The sequence below is a fragment of the Thunnus albacares genome, chromosome 10 (assembly GCF_914725855.1).
Source record: "Thunnus albacares chromosome 10, fThuAlb1.1, whole genome shotgun sequence".
NCBI lineage: Eukaryota > Metazoa > Chordata > Actinopteri > Scombriformes > Scombridae > Thunnus > Thunnus albacares.
In genome coordinates this window covers 29471308-29496354 of record NC_058115.1, presented here as the reverse complement: position 1 = coordinate 29496354, position 25047 = coordinate 29471308, and the positions used below count along the sequence as shown (strand labels likewise).

The window sequence follows — 25047 nt, the reverse complement described above, 5'->3', positions numbered from 1 at the left end:
AAATGACAAAAGAAAAACCAAAACATCTGCTGGTTTCAACTGAAATCTGAAGTCTGGAGTTCCCATAAAGAAAAAAAGCTCTGTTTGCTACATTATGAAGGTTGTCTGAGGTTATTATTTCATCAAAAACGTTCATTATTCATAATCAAGATGACCGTTAGCAGGAGTTCATGTTGTTATTAAGAGGAAACAACCACTGAACTTATCTGTTTGTGGTTTCAAAACTCTGGCTGCAACTAACGATTATTTTGATTATTTGATTGGTTGTTCGGCCTCTAAAATCCATCAGTTTCGTTTCACGCTACCTGAAATGTCTCATTTTCTCTCAAACAACAGTAAACAGTCTGCCATCATAGAGAAGAGAAGAAACCAAAAAATATTCACATTTAAGAAGCTGGAACTAAATAAATTTAGCATTTTCCTTTGAAAAATGATTAATCAATTACTTTTTTTGTGGATCAACTGATCGTTGCATCTCGTTGTAGCACCTACACAGTTTTAATAGAGTTTGGTAATTAACACAGTGAGGTTTTCTTCAACATCATGACTCCACGGCGACGGTGCGTTCAGGTTACTCGCAGCATTAGAATAAAAAGCAGAAGGGCAGACGTTTCAGTAAGTGTCATCGAGGCTTCGTTGTTACACTGCAGCAGTTTACGGGCGAGATGGAGGTGAAGAATATACAAACAAACAGGCGGATAAAGACTCTGGAGAGTTTTAATTATTTCCCAATTCCACATAAAACAAATATAAAAAAGTAGAGCGCTCTCTAGATTCATAATCAGTCAGAGCCGACCTGATATCTCCTCTCCTGCGGTCGTTTCTCCAGCTCAGTCTGGACTCAGTTCATACAGTTTTTTTTAAAAGACCCATTCATAAGAATACGAATATAATGTAAAAATGAACAAAATGGTAAACAAACCAAAAAGAAAACAAAATAAAAAAAAGGAACACTATAGTAAATTAATGACAGGGTTTGTCCTTTGAATTCCTACTTTGAAAAACGTCCTCAGGTGTGTTCGTACATTTCTAAACACGTTGAATGGCACCAAACACAAAATAGAGGTAAGTAAACAAAAAAAAACAACCTAATGAGGAGATTCTTGATGCAAGAGCTGGTAGGTTCTAATGTGTAGGTTTAGCAAAGGTACTGCGCGAACACAAGTACATTTAATCCAATCTGTTTGAGAGTGTGTGTGTGTGTGTGTGTGTGTGTGTGTGTGTGTGTGTTTCAGAGCTGCAGGGCACAGAACTGCTGGTAGACGGCCAGGATGTGGTGGTCGAGCTCGGCGGTGAACAGCAGGTTCTCCAGGGTTCCCATGTACTGCTGGATGGTCACGTGATGCTGCACGACGGAGAGGGATAACGTCAGTCGTCAAGAGGATACACACGAGGTGTTACTGCAGAGTGTGTGTGTGTGTGTGTGTGTGTGTTGGTGTATGTGTTTTACCATGAGGAAGATCTGCTGCAGCCGCTCGATGCAGTTTTTGTACCATGGCGTGCTGATGTCGACGCTGCCCGTCTCGCAGCGGACGAGATGCTCCGTCAACAACATGATGAAACGCTGTGAGGAGAGGAGAAAGGTTTGTGTGTTAAATCTTAACAGTTTAAAATATGAAGAAGAAGAAGTAAATAAATAAAAATGCAGCCATCAGTACCTGGAAGATGACGAGGAAGAGGTTCTTCTGTTCGCTCTGAGCCGACTCCACCTTCTCCTGTAGCCTCTCGATCTGCTCCTCCAGCTGACCGTCCTCGTCCTCGCTGTTCTTGTCCATGTCCTCGTCGTCTCCGCTGTCCCTCTGTTGGTGTACAGACACACAATCGTTAACCCTCGCTAGCCGACTTTCACCGACCTGATCCGTTTGTTCAGTTTCTGTACATGTGGGGCTTTTAATCACACAGATGGACGATGAAACAGAAGGATCATAAATGACATCACTGCTTTATGATGAAAAAGCAGCTCATTGTAAACTGCAGCTGTGGTGCAGTCTCAACATCTGTCCATCAGATTCACCTCCTTCACTACTTGACAAACCAACTAACAAAGTCTAGAAATGATCAGCAGCTGAGTGACTGGAGGTCTCATTTACTGTCGACTGGTTAAGATGTGTACCCCAATGTGTTGTCATGCCTTTCTCCGTTTCCCATCTCTCTGCAATTTTTACTATCAAATAAAAATCTTAAAAACAAACAAAACTACTGAGTTACCCTCTTATGCTGCTGTTTCTCCAGCTTGTCCTTGGCCTCCTCCAGCTCCTTCTGGATCTTCTGGACGTGTTTGTTCATCTTACGGATGGTCGAGTGCAGAATCTCCCAGATGAAAAGTCTAGATGAGGTTGAGAGTTTTTGTTTTAAGTTTACTGGCAGAGAACACTTTTTATTCCAGATGCTACAGATCAAAAATAATGCAAACCCCTCACCCCCCCCTTTTCTTTTGCATTAAATGGAGGAGAAGCGCTCTGTCGCTAACTTTTGCTAAACTTTTGTCTCACCTGGTGAACTCGTGAGCCATATCCTGAGAGAAGAGCCAGTTGGCCACAGCAGCACAGTCGACGATCTGCGTCCGAACCATTTTGTCCACCAACACAGCGATCATCTGAGATGCAGAACAGACACACATCATCTTAACCCACATCTTGACCAAAACTCTATTCTTCTTTATTACTGACTGATGATGTTTCAACTGATAATCTCTCTCTTAAGGTGTTTCTGTTGGTCTCTGGTGTGGTTCGTACCTGCGGGTGGTTCCTCCACACTTCATAAACCACCTTGAGGATGTGCAGCTTCCCCTCGTCGCTGTACGTCAGGGTCTTCAGGATTTCATGAAACCTGAAGGAGACAAATGCAGGTGAGGCCAGCTGTTTGTGGCGAGCGTACAACTGATGAATCCTGCTGCAGAACAACTTTCACAACGTCTGAATCTTTGACAAACACTCAGTTTATCACCTCAAGTTTTTTTAAATTCAGCACTTAAAACTGTACATTTGATTTACTTGAGCTGTAGCTAGTTTTCAGAACAGAATTTGGCTTTTAGCTTATTAGTATATTAATTATTCTTTTTTTATAATTATACAGTTTTCTTAAGATACAAATCTAACATTATTGAAATATTATTAAAACATTTTTTACCCTTTACAAGGGTAAAGTATTTTCTTGATTAATAAATGCTACGTAGATGATGATTTTCATAGTAAAGTGACAAATATAATGATAGAAGTTTAAACTCATTTAGACTCAATTAAAGGAATAAATCTTTGGAAAAGAAACACAAGTTCATTCCACACATGAACGATGAGGAAAAGCCTCTTTTCATGTTGTAAATCACATCAAAGCTGTAAATTAAAGCTCGTCTGAAGGGAAAACTTTTGACTTTCATGTCCTGAACATCAGTTCTGCTTTCCGCCTGCTGAGTGTTTAAACCGTTTAGTTTACTGCATCACCCTGAACTCAGTGTCCCGAAAGGATCGAGTGTGCAGAACAAACACATTTTATCTGTATGAGGTGGGTGTCAGTCATTACAGGTGTAAAATAAACAGGACAGGATTCAAGTCAGTATGTGTGAATATTAAAACTTGCTTTTCCAGTTTTTCCAGTTCTCTCTACCTTTAATACACTGACCTTTCCCTTTTTTTTTTTTTTTTAATTCTAAACAGCGTTACGATGTAAATCAACATGATGTCAGAAGAAAATATGTGATTCAACTTCTTGTCAAGAACCTTTTGATATGTGTTGGCTGATTTTACAGTGAGATTGTTTCAACATCAGCTGAACCAGTGTATCAACGCTGACGCTTTCAGACCGTCCGGAGGTTTTCACGGCGGGTGAACTTACTTGCCGAGGGCGCTGAAGGAGTGGCTGAAGGATTTGGCTGCCAGATGGAGAAGAGTCTGCAAGAACACGTCGATCTTCACGGGGTTGAAACTCTCCCCCTCGTCTGAAGATGGAGAGAAAATGAAAGGAATGCAAATGACGGACAGAATAGAAACAAAAACAAAAACAAAAACATTAGGAATGAGGGAAGGGTCGTGGTATTACTCCTCAACAAGCTTTGGAAACCATATTTGGATAAATCTAAAGATACATGTCTGTGAGAAAAGCCCGAAGCAAAACTCTCTGACACATATTACAGTCTTAAAGAAGATGACTGACCAAATAAAGTCAAAGGAATTCTGTAATGTCATCACTTATTTGGCCCTGATTACTTTTATACATTTGATTTGATTGAAATTTCTTGCTTTGTCAAGGATTAAGTGGCGATTGTGGCTCCTTTTGCATTTAAAATACCATAATACTGTTCTGGAAAAGAAAGTGTGATATTTTCCTTCTAGAATAATTGTTTGAATGTCCAGAAACATTGAGAAAACTGCCTCCGATACAAAACAAAACAAAACAAAGAGAAGAACGAACCGTCGTCGTCTTCCTGGTTGGGGTTGGGCACTTCTTTGAGGATGGTCAGGATCTCTTCGTTGGACGCTCGGTTCTTGATGGCGTTTCCGACGGTGATGGATACTGGGTAACCTGGTAACAAAGCTGCAGGGCAACAGAAAATATTCACGTCAAACCTTACACAGTACGTTCACTGCAAAAAAAAAAACGTTTGATGGCGACCAAACTGCTTCCTTGAAGTTCGATCAGGTGACCAGAAGTATCGATTTTAAAACACTTGTTCATTGACCTTGAATGTGTTGATAATTATGCTTTGATTTCCCGACTTTCTGACTATAAATGTTTTAAAAAGGGTCACCAACCCAGGATTAAAGCATAAGTTCATTGCATTCTATGTTTGAGGGATTTCTTATGGTGATTATGTATAAAATAACACTCGGACAAGAACGCTGTTAACACCAGATTCATCTCTTCTTCACACGAAGGTCAATGTAGTTTAATTTACCTTCACAACGGTTTATTTCCCATTTGATTTTACAGCTCTATGACTTTGCTGCACTATATAATTACTGTTTATGTACTTATACTGAATGTAATGCAGTTGACACTAATCATGTAGGGAAGAGGAGAGAAAACAATCTATGTAATCCATAGTCACCAGTGCAGACGAGTAATATATATATATATAAAACACATACAGACAGATTAGCTCTCCAGACCAGGCTTTAGCAGATGTTGCTGCCGGGGGGAGATGGGGGGGAAATGAGAATTATAAGTGTACTTACAGGCGCTTTCATCTGCATATTTGTAAGTGAAGATGGGTTCAGCTGGGATGAGGGCTGAGAAGGTTGGAGGGACGATGTCCACTATCCGCTGATGGTACGAAAGTCTTGCAGGAAGAGGAGAAAACAGACGAGTTTAACGTGATTTCAAGGACAAATTAGAGGAAAACATGAGCAATATTCAACTTCTTCCAGAGGGAATGCATTAAAGCTTCACTAAGAAGAAAATATACTGGGCATTACGGGGTGTTCTAAGATGTTTTAAACCCATAGTTTGCATCAGATTCACAAGATACAATCAGATATATTATAGCAAGAAATTGTGATAGAAATTCTGTCATATTAAAAGAAAAGATGATTTCATACCTCATAGACTTCTCCAGAACCTCTTTGACAAACTTGGGTTTGGGTTTCTCTAGATCCATGGTCAAGCAGTCAGCCCTTTACAGAAAACACACAATCACATCATCGACTGAATACTAAAACAATCAACAGCTGCTATAAAAGCTCTCTGTTGTCCGTCACAGAATCACTCACCAGTCGTCCCAGCTCCATCGAAACTGGAAGTTGCTCAAATGATGAGAAAACCAGTTGATAAGTCTGAAAATGTCAGAGGAGACGACAGTGTTACAGACAGGAAGCTCTTGTGTGAAGCCTTTTCACTGGTGCGGTAACGTTACCTGTCTATGCAGGTGGTGTTCATGGTGTCCAGTCTCATGTACAGCATCTCTGTGGCTTGAGCCAACTGACAGACAGGTGTTAAGACAAAGTCTCTTTTTAAAAAGGTACATTACAAGTTTTTACTAGCCGACATCAAATGTCATTTCATCATGACTAAATTCTCTTATTAAGATATCATAGTTCAGGGTTACTTATGTATGCATGATAGATGAAATGAGTACAAGAAATGTCATAAAATATTTCTAATAGGCAAAGATAATGTCTTAAATTATGTCTTGTTTTGTCCAACTAACAGTCCAAAACTAAAAGATATTCAGTTCACATTTAAAAAGCTGAAACCATCCGATGTTTGTCCATTTCTAATAGATAAGGTCCTGACTGCAAATGACTTAAATAACTAAAATATTAACTATTGTTAATTAACATTCTATCATTTTTTAACAACTGAAGATTTTGTTTAAATAAAACAATAAAAAAAATCCAATTGGTTCGATGGAAAGAACATGTTTAACTATGAGGTTTTTAACAGTGTAGCAGAGTAAACAACATTGAAATACATTGGTATATCACAATATACCTGTGATATATTGCCGCCTCATCACTAATAATTTAGAGACATGTGCTAATGTGTTTTTTCTGGAGCAAGTTTGGGATTTTTAACTCCTGAGAGTTCAGACCTTTCTGGGTATGATAGACAATGAATTTGAGTTAAAAGTGCATCCTCGTAATTAACTGCAGTGACACAAACAATCAAGGATACAACTTGAGGCAACGATCCTGGCTGCAGTTTGCAGAGTTCAATAAGCAAAGTGGTGTACATGACGTCGATGTGAGGAGGGATGGGCAACTGGAAAAGTTCTCCAAAGATCACCTAACAGCAGAAAAAACAAAACAAAATAGGAAAGTTATATTTTAAAGCAGCTTTTGATTTTTTTTCTCTCATCTATCGTGTAAAGAAAATAAATCCTATATACCTCCACGATGTGATAGTTGAGAGGAATCTTATTTTTCCCTGGATAGCTGAGTAACTGGGCAGCGCTGAAAAGTAAAAGTAAGAGTTTGAATATTTGAGTGAGAGCTCTTGTGCGCGTTCAGGCTCCACAAGAGTTAAAAATGTGATCGAGCTCGCTGCTCACCAGGTTTTCCTCTCTTTCCAGTGAGTCTTGATGATACAGTGCAGGTTTTCTTCTATGACAAATCTCTCCACAGAATGACTGCCGGGCATAACGGGACCCTGAGGATGAAGATGACGAAGGTTTGAGGACTCAATAACAGAAAAAAAAACTCCTACTATGACACACATTTTGCTATTTGGCTGTGTTTACTCCGTCTAACATTATTTGCTGTTATTTCCAGATTAACACGTGCTCAACATTTGATTTCATTGTATATAAATGAGTAAATTCATCTAAATATGGTAAACGGCATCTTTAACGTACCTCTGGGGCGTCAGTGTAGTCGAACATGCGGAAGACGACCCGGGGCATGGGGTACTGGGCGTCTGGCATGTGTCCCGGAGGGGTGAAGGGGGGCAGGTTGTGTTGCAGGGCTTCGCACAGCACGCTGTCGAAGGCGATGTATGGACGAAGGATGTGGCGCTCCTGCCAGCGGTCTTTCTTTAGCTTCTGAATCTGGGCCCAAAGGCAGTCCAGGTACTGGAAGAGGGACGGAGAGAGAGGAGGCAAAGTTTTAACGATGTGTTTAATGACACATTTACTTCACGGGAATCAGGAACGAGTAGTACATTATCACTAGATTCACACAGCAAGCTCCTATAAAGGCTTTTAGAAGTCTTATTATAACATGAAAGAGAACATCAGTTGACAATAATCATGACTGCTGTTTGTTTCTTCTAAAGATTTGGATGATGTTGTCTGTCAGCATCCAATAACACATAAATCAAGACAACTGCATGTCTCCGCCGTTGTCATTGTCTTTCAAATGTGAGATCTTGTAACGTACCAACAGGAAGTTCAGACGCAGACACGCAAGAACTTCTGTAAGATGGTGTCACTGATTAGCGGACGATATTTTGGTTTTCTTACATCATCTTGCATTTTCCGTAATGACACGATTCAAAAATAATTCTGGCTGAAATTAAATTGAATTCATTTGAACAACGTCATGGGAACGCCGTGTCGACGGGAGTTCATTTTCATCATAGTAAAAGTGAGAAATGTAACACCGCCGTCTGTCTCTCACCTCCTCTTGTGGGTGAGGCTTCTCAGCTGTCCACACCTGCAGCATGGGAACATGAGTCTTTACTCTCCTCCTGAAAAATACGGAGAACAAGACTGTGTAACACTCAGCTGATAAAAGCATTGATTCAAAAATGAGGATGTAAACAAGAAATAAAAAAAAGAGCACTGAGCAAGTAAATAACTGTATATGAAGAATTAAAGAAAATATATATATGCAAGTCAAAAACAAGGCAGCAAAAGAATGAAGAGCAAACAAAGGAAGAAGCATGAACGGAGGCCAAAAATAAACAAGCTAGAATAGAAAACAAGGCAGACGTCTTACTTGAGGTAGCCTTCGATCTGGCTGAGCAGTCGGTCCATCTCCACGTCCTTTTTCTCGTAAAGCTCCTTACCGACCCAGGGCAGACAGGACAGCACCACGTACACAAACCAGTCCGACCGAACCTTCGCACACATAGAAGACCTCTTACAATATAATAGAAAACGGCCACTTTGACATGAACCAGGACATGGTGCTTCCCATAGAAATAATGTAAAACTAGTGGTGTTTCAATTGGACTTTTGCATTAAACTCTTATTTTGAAACTACTAATATGTAATTCTGTGGTGACAATTTGGTGGTTGGAAACATTTTGCAGGATGAAAAGATTTTCAAAATGTTTTAATACTATTGTAGTTTGTCCTTTCTTTCTTTTTATCCATGATACTGTGTTCATTTTACTCTTCATCGATCTACTTTTCTCCTCTGTCCGTCACTGCTGCCATGACCTGATTCACGATGGATCAATAAAGTTCACTGATTCATTCCTGACTTTGGTATAGTATAAAAAATGTTATCATTCCACTTTAACCTTCTACATACCTGTGGTACATCTTCCTCCTGAGTAACACTGACAAAGTTTTCAAACATGGCCACCATAGAGGGAGCAGCAATCACATGGCAGTTGACCAAATCCGACAGAAAACGCACCTATAAAAAGAAGAAGACACTTTGTTTAAAAAGTCTTAAACATTATAGATATATTTATGCTTTTAAGAGCGATATGTCAGCTGCTTTTACAACGTTGAGTTACCAAGTAAACGGCTTCATTGTACAAGTTGTTTTTCAACGTCTCCTTGAGTTGTCTGATCATGGCTTCCACAAACTCGCCCCCGAAGTTGTAATTCCTGGCGTTGAGGAGTCCGACTAAAGTTGTATAGACCGTCAACTTCTCAGGGAGGAGCCGGGCGCTGTCAACGGATAACAACTCAGTGAGAACCAGCATGAAAGACGCCGATCATTTCATCAGTAAAAAGGTGAGAAGTGGTTTGAACTTACACAGCACATAAAATGCGAAGGATTTTGTTTTTGTAGTTTGGAAGGTCCGCCTCCAGAACGCCAGCGAGACCCTCCAAGTTGCTCTCCAGGGACGACGTACTCTGAAGAAACATGAAGCGAACATCTGTAACATCAGACTAATTCAACTAGAAGTAGTCTGCAGCGAGGGCCGTTAGAAACGAGCAAGAAATTTAATAAGCACCCCGAAGACTAAGAAACACCAAAAAGTTCTCGTATTTGTCTTTATTTTGATCAGTGTGAGACAGAATAGTACAGCTGATGTAAGGATCAACAGACAGACCAGAGTTGAGGTTTGAATCCCCACTGAAGCCACACATGCTGAAAACACATAAAGACTTCTTCCTGTACAGACTCTTTACCTTCTCCCCCACACGACATATCAGAGACTCCAGGCGATCTTCAATCTCGATGGGCTCCGAGGTTCTCCTCCTTTTGTGGGCCTGACCTCCTGCAATTTTAAAAAAGTAACTCAATATGAGAAACATTTCTTGTAAGAATATAATAATGCAAGGGCAGCCTTGATGAGAAAATCCACCCAAAACATAATTTACCCACGTTCATAATCACAAATTAAAACTGACAGTATCACTATAAAGCTGAGCAGAGAGAGTCACCAGGTCAAAATTACATTTAATGTCTCCTGTGAGAGAAAATTCTCTTAGAATAAAGGAACTGCTGCATAAATATTATTTTGATAATCTAATAATCCTTTTAATAATGTTTACGCAAAAATGCCAAAAATGTGCTGCTTGCAGCCTCTCAAATGTGAGGATTTGAAGCTAAACTTGTTGTTTTTCTTGGTTTTACGTTAATCTAAATGTAATATTTTGGGCTTTTGAACAAAGTAAGACATTTGGTTGCATCAACTTAGACTCCAGGATGTTGTGATGGGTGTTTTTATGATGTTTTATTGACCAAGAGATTAATCATTCCCTTGTGAAAACTATTGGCAGATTAATGGATAATAAATATAACCATTAGTTGCAGCAACTTATATGGAGAGGAAACACTGATAAGCGTTTGTGTGTCAGGGCCTTGAAGGCAGCACAGCTCTTCTGCTCTCACAATCACCTGCTTCACTTCAGGTCCAAACACGGCCCGGCCGAAGCTCACGTATTATTAACAATCAACCCAAAACTACATGTCGACATGACTTTTCTGCTAGAAGAAAGTTGCAGGAACTATGGAACCAGAGGTCAAAAGCAGAGAAACTAGAAGTCCCTGTTTTGCATGCATGTTTGTGTTTCTACTGGATCTGAACAAACAGTATGCAAACTGGACATGTGATGTATTAAAAAAAACATGGCAGCATTTGAAATGTAGTACGAAGACACGAGGAAACAACAACACAGAGTCGTCTTGTTCTTTACTGTTACGTGACTCTGATGTTTGAGTTAGATACACATCCTGGAGAAGCTCAGTAGACAATAAATAGAAACACTCATGCAGGCATTATTTCCTGATTCACAGCTGGTACCTTGAATTTAATATCATCAATGCTCCAGCTGCTGCCACTGCCCTAAAAGCACTGGATGCCATTTGATTTATTGCATTGATACAAACTCTGCACAGTGAAGCTCAAACATCCAACTGAAGGAACATGAAGAAAAAACTGATTTTTGAGTGGAGGGGGGGATTTACTAATAATAATAAACATATTTATAATAATAATTTGGGCATCTAACTTTTATTTTAAGACATGAAAATATGTAAAGCTTTAAGGCAGGAAGATGTGTCTGTGTTTAATATAACGTTTCTGATTTCTCTCTCTGCAGCAGCACAGTGTGAATCGTATTTCAGGTGGATTTTCCCTCTAAATTCTGGACAAATGTAAAAAACTTTTAAACAGCACCACGCCAGAGGATCACATTAAAGCTTTATTTAAAATACAAATTCTCACAGAGGTGTTTGCATGACTCCCAGCACTCGGTTACCGCCCCCATCATGTTACCTACTCTGGTTAAAAGCAGCTAAAACACAGCAGCTAACGGTAACGTTTGCCGGTTAATTCCGCCGCTACTACGACAGTTAGCTCAATCTTCACGCTTTCAAGACGTGATGGTGAAAACAAATGTCAACGGATATCACGTGTTTTGCACTTTTTGGTTAACATTTGAAGACCCAAACATATCAAAAAAATAATGAATCAAATAAAATGCGTGAACGCACCAAGCAGAAGATTAACGTCCCTAAAAACACGCTAGCTGAGGTTAGCCGCCGCTCGTTAACGTTAGCCTAACGCTGTGTCTACTCGTGTACCGGTCACTTACCGTCATTCTCGTCGCTGTGTCGTCTCCGGGACATGTTTCACTCCGCTTCGCTGTACGCGTGTGGTAACTCGACGATAAAACGAGTATGAAACAAAACAATAAGTCTTATTAATAACAAGCTTCTAGATCATTCAGCCTGGCCGCTAGTGCAGAAAACTAACAGCGGTCTGATTCAAGTGAAGCACATCCGGTGCCGGCGGGGGTCAAACGGACGGTGCAACCTTTCTGATTGTTCCGCTCATGCAGGATGTTCCGCTCCACGTTTGGTGATAGATAAAGTGTTTATAATGCCACGTTTAAAACTTAATATTTAATGTTTGCCAAGATTAGGCTTATATTTCATCATACGAATACCAAGAAGATGACTGACCACAAATGTATTTAGTAGTTTAACTAAACACTATTGATTAGCCTACTAAACTAATATTTACACGTTGTTAAAACACCATGGCATCGGATGAAACTCTGTGCTCAGAGTTCACGGACTGGGAACTTGACAGCTCATCGTCTAACGGATTAAAACAGGAGAAACAACTCTGTGCCTCACAAAGAAAGTGCTACAGCTTCTGCAGGAGGAAGGTGAGTGGCCTCAGGAAACAATGAATTGTTTACACTCCTGACATCTGACAGATCGTGTGTGGGTTTATTTTCCACTGCATAACCCAGATCGTCACATTAGTGAACACAGCTGAGGAAATGTTCACGTTTCAGTGTGTGAACAGAAATACTGAGAGATAAATCAGAGTCTTTGTCAAATGTAACATACACGAGTAAATATTAGCTCAAATCAAATGTACTGTAACTATTGGCTGAAATTGATTACTGTCATTTAAATAAGTGTAAGTGTAACTCTTAAACATGCAAAACTTAAAGAAAGTCGATATAAAGCAGAACTTTGGTTATATCTGTATTTCATCTGTTAACTTTTTATCTATCAATCTATCTGAGAGCACTGACAGGTTTACTTTTCAGCTGTAAAATCTATGTCTCAGTACATATCTTAAATAAATAAATTCTTCTGCTTAAAACCATGTTTATTCTTTTGATGTTTCTCCTGTCGTCGCTTTTTTTCCTGTGAAATACTCCAGTTTTATATCTTCAGAGATGTTGAAATTATTCAAAGTAAACAATCCGGGAGTGAGCATCATTCTTTGAATTTCCCACAACTCAGACACACAACCTATGACAAGGGGTCACAATTAAAGCACATTAAAGCACTTTTTCTTCTTCACAGTCATTTGCTGCCTTCGTGGCGTCCAAGAGGGAAGGCAGTCAGGAGGAAGGAAGGACGTCTTGGTGCTGCTGCGGCCAGACCTTCAAAGAACACTCTGCCGTTCACAAGCATGTCGCCCGGACTCATGCTACTGAGATTCAGCAGCTCACGCGGTCCACCTATGAGCATTTGTTAAGACAGCTGGAAGAAGAATCTGAGTCACAGCAGCAGAAGGAACGTGAGGCCGAGCCAGTGGACATTTCTGTATGGATTCCCAACACCAGTCACATCTCTGAGGAGCAACTTGAAAAGTACTAGTCAAGTTTTGAATCTCACACCTGGGTTGTGCTCTTGTGAATTTCCTTATAATAGATACTGATGTGTCTCTATGTAATTCTTTTCTTTTTTGTCAGGGGTCCAGGCAAGGTTCTTCTGTATTACCACTACTGTCAAGTGGACGACCCGTATGTCATCTGCGCTTGGCAGAAAGCTTTGTGTGAGAGGCTCCACTTAACTGGCAAGGTTGATAAATTATACTCAAGTGGGAGAATATTTACATCAGGAATAGATAAAGTCTTTGAAACATGTTTATATTATTGCAGAATTAAATATTATATTTACATAACCCAGCTGAACTGTCCCCTTTAAAGTACACCATGTGCTCTTCTTCAGGTGAGGATAGCAACTGAAGGCATCAATGGAACAGTTGGTGGCACCAAAGTGGCCACTGACATTTACATTGATGCAATGTGTTCACATCCTCTCTTCAAGATGAATAAAGAGGATTTTAAGGTCAGTAATAGTTTGATTATAGACAACACAGATACTATAGTCCTCTGTATTGTCACATTTTCACATAATATTTCAACACTTAACACCCTGCATGAATATTAATTTTTGTGTTCCGTTGAGCTGCCACAGATTCAATTTTATGTCTAAAATTTCTATGAAATCAAACACACAACATGAAATAATCACATTGAAAAAAAGTAGTCCATTATTATTATTATTACTTTGTATAAATAATTGAACTGCGTGTGTGTGTGTGTGTGTGTGTGTGTGTGTGTGTGTGTGTGTTCAGACAAGTGATGGCGGTGCAGAGTGTTTTACAGAACTGAGGGTCGGGGTCTATAAGGAAATTGTCCCCATGGGAGTGGATCCTGATGCCATCTCCTACCAACTTGCAGGTACTGTTTGTGTAAACAACAATACTATTGTAATACTACAACAATGCTACCACTGCTACCAGCGACACTAATGGCTATTACTGGATTATAACTTCCTTAACTTGTTATAATACATCGCGGTCGCTCCTCTGCAGACCTGGCTGTGTATTTATAACTATTCTTGTTTTTGAAGTGTGTGCACTGACAGTATTGTACAGCTGTTTTTATGTCTTACAGTTGGAACTGCTTGCAAGGTGTTTTCTTTTCAATATCAGAATGAAAGTTTTTCTTTTTATTAAAATGTTTATGTTAATATCACTTTGGCTGCTTAAATAGCACTTTTATCCAAAGTGTTTCACAATGTTTCTGCTGCTCACGCACTCATTCACACACACACACACACACACACACACACACACACCGAGGAGAAAAAATGATTAAAACATATTTTATTTTATCACTTTTTTACTTTTTTTTTTACTACTTGCCTGATCAGGCAATTGGACAAACCTTATAGGTGAACCATGGTTTTGTGAAGGTTGTCATGCAAGTTACATATCTGCGTTGCCTCTCAGGAATTCATTTGGAGCCTGAGGAGTTTCACAAAGAAGTGGAGGCTCTGATGGCTAAAGGGGATTTGTGCAGTGACACCGTCCTCCTGGACTGCCGCAACTTTTATGAGAGTAAAATTGTAAGTCATACTGTAGGAACTTTTGATTAAATAACCATTGACAGGTTCTGTCAAAATATTAATGCAAGCTGTGATTTTAATTTGCCACCAGGGGCAGTTCACTCAGTGTCTGGCCCCGAACATCCGTAAATTCAGCTACTTCCCAGACTACGTTGACCAGAACCTGGAACTCTTCAGAGACAAGAAGGTCCTCATGTACTGCACAGGAGGGATCCGCTGTGAGCGCGGCTCTGCCTACCTCCGCTCGAAAGTAAGTAGATTTGTCAGAGTTTGAAAGTACAGGACTTTTTTTTTTTTTTTTTTTTTTTAGAAGTGAAGCTCCTCACGGACTAAACTTTTCATCCAATTCATATTTTACAGACTACAGATTCTCTACAAGAGAGAACTGAACTACTGTCACTTAAATTTTTTAACTTATACTTTAAATATTCCTCACTGAAGACAGAACGTTCACAGCATTTTCAACCTGCATTGCAAATTTTTGTTAATTTTTGGATCCTGCATCTCTTGCCGTGCCTGCAGGATGTGTGTAAAGAGGTTTACCAGCTGAAAGGTGGGATTCACAAGTACCTGGAACGTTTCCCAGAGGGCTTCTATCGAGGGAAACTTTTTGTCTTTGATGAGCGCTACACCATCTCCTCCAACGATGACATCATCTCAGGTTAGTGTGCACATCGGGTAATGTAAAGAAATCTTGAACAATATGTGAGAACATCTGCATTTAGTTGTTGTGTAGTGATATTCTTTGTGTTAAAAAAACCTGCCAAACTTACAAATCTGTGTCTCCGCTCAGACTGCAGGTACTGTGGATGTCCCTGGGACCAGTACGAGCTCTGTTCCACCCAGTTCTGCTGCCAGCTGGTTCTGTCCTGTCGCCGCTGCAGACAGGACGGACACACCGCCTGCTGCCCCACCTGCCAGACCAAAGGACAGACTCAGAGAGACACATCCTCCGTCGCTCCTCAGCATAAAGAGGAGTGCGAGTGCACCGACGGACGTCCCAGAATCCCTCAGGATGTGCAGTAATAACGAGGTCACCGCTGGACATCACTGCTCGCAGCCACATGAAAAATGCCGTCTGTCCTGGAGTTTTACACAAAATGTACAAGTAGAATTAATGGAAGGTGTCCAGTATATTTTAAAGTTATGATTTTTTTTTTTTTTTATATGGAAGTGGGGAATTAAATCGGATATGTTATTAGGGGTTTAACTGTGAAGAATCATCCATGTATAATGTAAGGATACATCTGCTGGATCCATTAATTTTACAGTATGACATGAATTTTGTGAAAGTGGGTCAACTCATCAGGAATAAAATCTCGGTTCCAAGAGAGAGAGAGAACGTTTTTTTATCTTTATGTGTGTGTGAACATCGTTTTTTTTATTAAAATCACAGTTCTGAGCTACATTGAATATTTGAGTAATTATTTATGTTAATTACATTTTCAGTTTATTGGACAGTTTTACAGATAAGGAGCATATACAAATGTGCAGGAAATAACATGCAGAAGTGGCAGCAGTCTTCTTGTGCTTTGTTTCTGCACTGAAACTGATGCCGAAACTGTCTCTTAAACACTTTGAAACTACAAGTGCGAACACATCTGTGTACCTTACTTGGATTGACACAAATTTGTGGTTGCAACTCAACATACGAGAATATAAACACTTGTCGAAATGAAACCATGCAAAAGCGGGCTACGGATGTTAAGTGTAGAGTTAAGTATTTGAATTCCTGAGCCTCAGTTAAATAAAGACCCCTTAGCTCTACATAACATAAGAATGGCTTCACGATTTGGAACAAGCTCTATGATCCTCCTGCATTTTTGAATAAAAGAAGACACAATAGCACCGTTTTTCTTCTGTTTTACATAAGGAATGCATTACCTTTCAGTTATAATTACTTAAAAACATAGTAGTAATAGTATATTAGTATAGTAGTGCTATTAAAGATGGCGCTTTGATGTTTCATCTGACATTAGATAAAGCTTTACAAGGCAGAAACACAAGACAGGCTACAGAGGTAAGAAAAATTCCTGCATTCAAATTTTTACTTTAAAGTGAAGAGTGAAAGAGATGCATTATTGTAATGTGCTTAAAATGACTTGTGCTCTTATATAATGCTGGATAGTTTAATCAATAATAATGCATCATATTTCATTTGTTATATTTTGTGAGTAACATCTGAATGTGCAGTGTAACCAGTAACATTTATCAGTCAGGTAGATCTGGTGGTATATTTTCCTCTGAAGTAGAAGTATACAGTTACTTTTCTTTAAGTGCTTTGGGGGGCTTTTGTAAGTTATCTCAGGGCAATGAGTTAGAATAGTAACATAATTCAACATTTTCATATCTAGACAACATAATAAATCTACAGCTGTTTGGGGCCCTTCAGTTAGGGGCCAAAGGCAGGTGCCTACCTTACCTAATGGTAAAGTTCGCCCGATGTAGATAAATGATAATAAAGTGAAATAATTTCAATAAAAATTAATTTATAAAAATATCTACATACGTGCAGATAGAATCCACAAGGGGGCGTGACACGACCACAGTGAATCCCCAGTTAAGCTCCTCAGCATCCCGACTAGAAGGTTCAGCTGTCCGCCGAGCGACCTGGCCAGGCTGCCCGGGTCTTCACCGACCAGCAGCAGCCTCTCGACCGCATTTCTACAGGGGGGATCCAGGCTCTGTGACAGCGACGCTCATGTGTATTCACTCAGCCGTGTATCTGTGGACATAAGGACGGGAGGACCGAGCGATGTCTGCGCCGGGTTTCACTAACCTGAACAGCTCCGTCAGCTACAGCCAGAACTCAACGCCGAACGGCGGAGCTGCGCCCCCGTACCACAACGGTGAGAGGCCGGGTGATGCGATTAGCCAGCTAGCTTTAGCACGCTAACCCTGAGGGACGTCAGATAGCCTGTCACCGGCTGTTTTTTTAATTTTTGTACATCTATCCTATGGTTAAAATTACAATTGTAACATGAATTTATTTTAAAAAATTGGAGGACGTGTATATTGAGCAGCAGCTGTGATAGCATAGGGCTTGCCAGCGGCTCACACTAGCTAAGCTAAGCATTGAAATCCAAAGGAGATAACCTTACTGCTAACATTAGCTCTTAAGCTAACGTAACGGTTAGCTAGATAATAGCTGTGTGACAGATTGCGCACTATCATTTCACAGTGTCCTTTTCATGGTGTGCCTCTCGTAGACACCCAGTCAATTAAATTAACATTGAAATAATTAAGTTTTTCTTCATGGCTGCTGCTGTGCTGTCAGGGATACATGTTCAGTTGAGGGCTAATTGTGTATCAAACCTCACTGCTGAGCTAAAAGCTGTAGATGAAGCTTGATTGCTTCTGTTCAGTGCCTTCATTGTGAGCTTGGATATTGTTGGCTTATAGGACACGCTGACAAGTAGAGTGAAATCATGACACTTGTTTAATTGAAAATGTACTTTCCCACCCCCTGCCTCCTCCCAGGTCCAGCACAGACCTACACATCCTCGTATCCAGCTGCGGGCTACTATGGAGCCCCACCTCAGCAACACAGCTACCCCACCATCCCTGCCCACAGCACACCTGTGCCCAACAAAGCCCCCGTCACGAACAGTGCCCATAGTGCAAACTACTACCAGAACAACCATCAGCAACAACCACAGCAGCAGCAGCACCTCCCTCAGCACCATGTAGCACCCTCCCAATACACCGCTCCCCATAGCTCTGCCCCTCCTTCTCAGCCATACACCACCCTCCCCTCCTCAGCACCTCCACCATCAAATGCCCAGTACAACCAACAGCCATTCCAGCAGCCGCATCCCCCGCCGTATGCCACTCCAGGATCTTACTATGGACAGCAGTTGTACCATGCTCCTGCAGCGCAGCACCCTCAGCAACAGCAGCAGCCCAGTTTGGTGCCTGCACCAGCAAATAGTCCCGGAGCTCCCCTCTACCCCATCGTTTCATACCCGTCTGCGCCGGGAAGTAGCCAGTATGGCACCTTAAGCTCCTCGCAGACCACCTCCACGCCCGGAGTCATGCCCACCCAGATGAGTGCACCCCTTCATCAGTACAGCACCACTCAGCCAGCCTCCACGACAGCAGTGCAGCCTGGGTACAGTGTGGCACCTCCTGGTCAGGTGGCGCCGACAGTCAATGGTCAAGGAAGCACAGGTATGTGTGACTGGTTCATGTTTGCAGAGGCTGATCAGCTGCTGACTGTAAAAATAGGAATCATCAAAAGATACCTTGACAGATCAGTATATGCATTTGGTGTTGCAGAGGCATGTACCAATCTGAATTGGTTGTTATTAGCTTTAAAAAGCAAAGCTGTCTATTTTCTTTGTCATTTTTTTCATTTTCTTTTTTTAAAATTAAAATAACTTAACCTTAATTCTGCATAAAGTCATGTTGGTATGAGCTAGTGTGAAAGTAGCAGATAGGTAGGGCTGCAACTAATGATTATTTTCATGATCAATTGATCCGTGAATTATTTTCTCAATTAGTCACTGCTTCCCGAAGCCCTAGGTGCTGCCTCAAATGTCTTGTTTTGTCTTGATCAACAGTCAACAACTAAATTGACTTTGATTTTGAGTTAACTGTCATAGAAGACTAAATTGTTTAGTTGGTGCAGCTGTACAGATAAGTGTTTAAAAATATAACCTTTAAGGGGATCTATTATGCTCATTTCCAGCTCTATAATTTTATTGTGGGACTTCACAGTTCAAAAAACTGCTTATTTATGTTATACTGGACCTCTATGCAGCCCCTCAGTTCAGCCTCTGTCTCAAACAGGCAGTCTTTCTCTTTAAGGCCCCTCTCCCACTCTGTTATGATTGGCCAGCTTTCCAGATGCCCGCTGAGGGGCAGCAGTATCAGAGTCGTGTTAAGTTGCCGCTGATGCAAACCCAACATTTCCTGCTTTACTAGAGGAACGGGAGACTTTTATTATGAAGAATTTACAGGAAAGGAAACATGTTCCTCACTGAATTAGCAGAGCTTTGTTCGCAGTACGTGGAGATATTTGGAGCTATTTTATGAGCGGATCAGTTAGAAATAATACAGGAAGGAATAGTACAAGCAGAAACAGCCACAGCGATGATAATGTTTGATGAGGAGCTGCAGACAACCAGCACACCTCCAAAAGGTAAACAACTTACTTTACTTTGCCATGCTGCGCAGTGGAAAAAACGCTCACAGCGTGCCAGCTCGACTCGAGACATTGCTCGGCGTGACTAACCCCAAAACAGTGGAAAAACACCATAATGTTAGCGGAGTGGAGCAGTGAACTTGTGCGTGGAGCAGATGACCATATAAAGAAATCTGTCTTAGGCCGCAATCAGCTTGGACTGAAAGTAGAAAGAAAATGTTGGAAACCGAGCGTTCAGAATAGTCTATGGCCGGCGCTTTTTGCTAACAGGGATTACTTCTACATATGTTTACCTCATTATTTGACACTTTGGCCACGTTTAATACGAACATCTGACATTGTAACATTATATAGATGACTGACAATAAGGAAAAGCATAATAGGTCCCCTTTAAATTCTAAAATAGCCATTCAGTATCTCTAGAAAGATATTTATTGAGTTAGGATGACTGCCAGCAACAAGTCAAATTTTAATGGGACTTTGATTAAGAGCTGTTATTTCTTTTCATACAGTTTGTTGTTCTTTCACAATCCTGGATGACAGATGTCACTCATAAGTTAGATCATTGCTCACACAGTCTCTTATGCCTATGCTTAAAACTTCTGTGTTTTTTTTTTTTTTTTTTTTTTTTTTTTTTTTTTGCTGCAGCCCAAAACGCAGTCCACCAACACTATGACCAAAGCCATCAGGCTTCTCTGAACTATGACTCCTACGGCAGAGTCACTCACAGCAGCAGTGGTGGTGCAGACACAGACCGACCGCCCTCAGGAACCCCCTCAACTTCAGTCCATTCCTCGCCAGGCCACCGCCAAGGTAAATAAATCGGCAAGATCACAGCGTTTGTTTTCTTCTTCAGTGGAATTTATTTCTAACCTGTTTTTGTTTCTATTTTGGTGCTTGAGCATGACATAAGAAACATGACATCTCTTGTTGTGGTTTTACTATGCTCCGGTGCCTCGTCTGTGTCTTTTTTGGTGTAAAATGAACAGTTTTAGTGTTCACCTTTTACCTCTGAGGTTTTGTGCATAAGTGTGTGAACGGTACACATATTCACTGCAGCACTTCGGAAACGTTCGATATGTAATCCGTTACACAAACACGCACTCACACATACGCTTTCAAATGTGCAGGTGTGAGCGTTTATGCAAATATCTGGGTTAACCACATACCAGCCGGCTGCCGGTTTAGTTTAGCTCTGACCTGCTCATGTTTCCACTGTGACCTTCTTCAGCAGGTTAAAACCAGAAGACTGTTGCACAATCTGTACTTATATTTAGTCATAATTTGAGTTGAAAAATCCAATTGACTTTGAAGCTTTGTTGTCACAAAGAATTAAATTATATCCTAATGTGTGGGGTGTAAACAGACAATAATCACAACATGCAGATTTTCACTCTCTGGGGACAGTAAAGTGTGTGCCTACATCACCTCTGTCCTACTAATATTAGCCTTAGGCAAGAGTAAAAACATTATATAATAGCAAGGGAAATAAAGAGACACCTCTCTAATAGGAATGCATGTAATGGTATGCTTTGTTGTTGCACATATTTCAAATGTATTAAATTAGCGTCGAGTGGTGTAATTATTTGTAGCTGGATAAAGTGAATGCAAAGATTGTGATGTGGCAAGAATTATTGTGATGCAGTTTGCAGTGTTTTTTTGTAATATTGTGATAAATTTCAGTAAAGTTTCAAATGTTTGTTTGAGCTTGTGGGGTGATCGACAGCTTCGCAACCTGAGAAAAACAACTGGGGGAAATAAAGTCCCACAGGCAATATCATATTGGCAGTTTCCCCAGTTTGCCACACCTGGAGCAATTTGATGCTTACAGTCCACCCAAACGAGAGTAGATTTAGGTTTGAAGTTGTAAATCCTCTCAGTTTCCCACCAATGTTGCAATGTTTTTGTGTGTAGACTTGAATATAAAGTAAATGTTAAAACTGGATAATGAAGTAACATTCCTTGTTGCAGAACAGGGTGTGACTTTCACCATTTCATCACCAGGAAATTCTTTGCCAATTTTTAATTTTGCTGGAGGGTGTGTAACTCTTCCATAAAGAAGGAAAAGATGATCACATAAAGCAAAAATCATCTGTTCTACCCTTCATTTGGTCTCTAAAGTAGTTTGTCTGAAAAGAGTCACTGTGATTTATGAAGGGAAAATATATTTTTCTGTGTAAACGTGCACCGCACAACACAAGCACACCACTGGGAACAAACTTCACTGCCTGATCACCTCCGCTGTCGATCACACAGTCTTGACAGTTTTCTCATGTACCTTTCCCACTCCCCCCCCTTCCAACAGGCATGCAGTATGGATATGTTGCTAATAGTGGAGCTAGCTCTGCCCCTGCCACCACCTCAGGCCCAGCCGCAGCTCCCTCGTCATCCAGCTCTGAGGATGATGATGATGAGGAGGAGGATGAGGATGAGGAAGCAGGTCTGCTGTAGCTTTTACCTCCCCCACAAACCCCCTCTTTTACCATTTTAATCCATCCCATGAACTCCTTCAGGTTCAGCTCTTTCCTAAACCTAATCCCCTTGAATTTTTTCACCATTTGTGCGTCTCCGTCCTCAGCCGTGCAACGTCACTTCCGATCACTGCCGCTCCTCTGTTCTGTGTCTGATGGCCATCTGTCAGTTCTGCTCCTCCTTAAAAAAAACACTCTCAATCAGTTTGCCGCTCATCATCCGTACCTTCCACTCTCTAATAGGTTAATCAGATTTTTTCCCCTCTCCTTCCCGCCGCCTCAACAGCCTTCCAAAGTTCACCTGCTGCTCACCATGTTTCCCCCTCACAGTCATCAGTGCCACAACTAAATGTTGATCTCATCTTTTTAAATGTGTGTGTGTTGTCCCGCCGAACATTGACATGAAACTTTGTCTCTCAGAAAGGTGAGAGGTAAGTAAGTAAGCGTTTCGGTTCATCTTTAAAGGCTTCTTTCTGCCGGGTTCTGCTTGTCTAATTGTCATGCAACGGAAGTTATCTCCCTTGCATGCCGTCCAGCTCTCTCTCACTCAATAATCTTTGGGATATGAACATCTGTCTGTAGTTCACCAGCAGTCCTCCAGCTGTGGTTGCTGATGGCAAAAATAAAAATCAATACTTACTTCCATTTGGCTTATACCTGTAGAGGTAAGGTGAGCTGCTGAAACAGACAAATAATCAACATTTTTGTAAAGATTTCTTTTGGCATATTTGCCTTTTTACAGTTGAGAAACAACTGGAGGGGAAGAGACATGAGGTACTACATGCAACATAGGTGCTGAACCAGGAACTTTGTGGTTACATGATATGCATCTTAAACCACAAGGCTGCTAAGACAGTTTTTAAATTTACATCATTTATTGAGCATAAATGCAAACATACTCTGGTTCCAGCTTCTCAGATGTTAAGTTTTGCTGCTTTCCTCTGTTTTTTTTTTATTACTGTAAAATGAACATTTCAAGCAATTCAAAGACATCTCCTTTTGTCTCAAGAATTAGAAAAATGAATTTTTACTTAAAGAAATTTTTTCTGTCATTTGACTAAATGATTCATCCTTTTTATCAAAGAATTTAAAAAAAAAACAACAGCATTATTCTATTTTTCTTACTGTCAGCAAATTCCATGAAAAAAATGAAACCCACAGTGCACTAGTCCATCTTAAGATACATTAGAAGGGTTGGAGTCAACAGACATAATAGATTTAATAGAAATGACATTGAAATGTAGTCGTTCCATTTGGAAAAATAAACTTCTGTTCTTCTTTCTGGCCCATTTAATACCGTGCCGTCACACCTGTGTTATGTTCTCAGGTGTTCTGCTGATGACTAGTCTCTCAGGAGCTGTGTCATCAGCCAGAGGTTAACAGGTTTTTAAATATAGTCACTCCCCTGCCAGCAGGTCCCAGCTTTCTCTACATATGTGTGTGTTTGCTGACTCGCCTGCTCTCCCACAAGAGAGCACGGTGAGGATTTTGTCAGCACAGTTACCGCTCATTAACACGTCTCTTAATAAAAAGAGAGGCTTGTTTTAAAATTCAGCGTTTCCCCTCGTGATCTCCCCGATTCTCCACGGTGTTGCTCCGTCTCACAGGTTGTATGCTGCAACAAAATACTAGTTGTTGATTTCTGGATGTAATGCTATTAATCTGAATATTTTTTTATTCATATATCAGGATGTAGTACCACTGAAAGTTGATAAATAAATGATAATAATGTATTATTGCCAAGCTAAACGGGCAACAATCCGACCAATTTTCTCAATCGATTAATCATTTGGTTTAAAATGTCAGAAAACAGTGAATCCTAGTGAATGTGAATGTCCTCAAATTGCTTGATTTGTCTGATTAACATCAAAACCAAAAGATATTAAATTTACAGTGATTATAAAACACAAAAATGCAGAAAATCCTCACATTTGAAAAGCTGGATCCATCAAATATTTGGCTTTCTATTGCTAGAAAACCCCCAACGCCTCTGTCCTTGTTTCCTGTCAGCTTCATCACTAAAGGTGAAAATGTCCAGAAAAGGAACGATTGATCCACAAGTTTGGAGTTTGAGTTGAGTCGTTTCATTCAGTTCTGCTGAGTCACACTACCACAGGTGCCACAGTGATGATATGTTTAATGACATTAGATGTCCTGGTTATGACATCGCAGACAAGTTCTGAGACACATGTTGTATATCGGTCTCATGTCTTGAACCACATTCTTTATCTGTGGTGTTGATGAAATTTGAAAGAGTCCATGCAGCTTCTGTTTTTTCGCCTTTTCACACTGATTAGATAATCAGATCAGCGTCACTTGTGAGAAACAAATTAAGAAATGGAGAATGAATGGAGCCTTACTGATCAGTAATCAGCAGTCTGGAGGATAGCGGAGCGGGGGCTTGTGACTAAAAATCTTGAGACCAACTGTTGAGGGTTATAAGAAAAAGGGAAACAAACAACAATGGTGAATGGGTGTGCTGCAAGGCAACACGTATCTCTTCTAGTCATTTATGAGCGGACAGAACAAAGTAGCAGCAGGAGGAGAAGGAGGAGGTGTCTGAAGAATCATGGAGAAGAAAGAAAAAAGGCTTAGCTTTCCTGGTATCCTCCTCTTCTAGAGTAGATAATCCAGTAGTCCACTGGTCCAGTTTAGTGGGAGATAATTGGATCCCGTCCTGTCCAATGAGCTCTCTGCTGGA

General features: G+C 40.5%; 3 protein-coding genes across 4 annotated transcripts in view; 2 read left to right on the top strand and 1 right to left on the bottom strand.

Annotated features, from left to right (window-relative positions):
* Positions 1–699: 699 nt before the first annotated feature.
* On the bottom strand, positions 700–11840 carry LOC122990385 (nuclear cap-binding protein subunit 1). The gene is made up of 23 exons (XM_044363730.1): positions 11660–11840; positions 9749–9837; positions 9369–9469; positions 9124–9280; positions 8913–9020; positions 8373–8494; positions 8052–8121; positions 7289–7504; positions 6986–7083; positions 6824–6887; positions 6610–6720; positions 5849–5913; positions 5706–5768; positions 5535–5609; positions 5172–5275; positions 4408–4530; positions 3832–3934; positions 2736–2829; positions 2493–2596; positions 2209–2326; positions 1659–1799; positions 1451–1564; positions 700–1345 (listed from the first exon to the last, which is right to left on the bottom strand). The coding sequence occupies exons 1-23, from the start codon at positions 11691–11693 to the stop codon at positions 1232–1234; spliced, it is 2388 nt and encodes a 795-aa protein (XP_044219665.1). The 5' UTR covers positions 11694–11840; the 3' UTR covers positions 700–1231.
* Positions 11841–11890: 50 nt separating this feature from the next.
* On the top strand, positions 11891–16574 carry LOC122990386 (thiosulfate sulfurtransferase/rhodanese-like domain-containing protein 2). Its single transcript, XM_044363731.1, has 9 exons — positions 11891–12238; positions 12894–13183; positions 13286–13394; positions 13545–13664; positions 13954–14059; positions 14614–14729; positions 14821–14979; positions 15252–15390; positions 15523–16574. The coding sequence occupies exons 1-9, from the start codon at positions 12107–12109 to the stop codon at positions 15753–15755; spliced, it is 1404 nt and encodes a 467-aa protein (XP_044219666.1). The 5' UTR covers positions 11891–12106; the 3' UTR covers positions 15756–16574.
* Positions 16575–17263: 689 nt separating this feature from the next.
* sec24b (SEC24 homolog B, COPII coat complex component) overlaps positions 17264–25047 on the top strand; it is a 29264-nt gene continuing 21480 nt past the window's right edge. The window contains exons 1-4 of one of the 2 annotated variants that reach the window (XM_044363577.1): positions 17264–17578; positions 18210–18899; positions 20524–20688; positions 22181–22315. In XM_044363577.1, the coding sequence (XP_044219512.1) occupies positions 17485–17578; positions 18210–18899; positions 20524–20688; positions 22181–22315 (1084 nt within the window). In that variant the 5' untranslated portion in view covers positions 17264–17484. The remainder of the gene's footprint in view (positions 17579–18209; positions 18900–20523; positions 20689–22180; positions 22316–25047) is intronic. The other variant, XM_044363578.1, reaches the window with a different exon arrangement.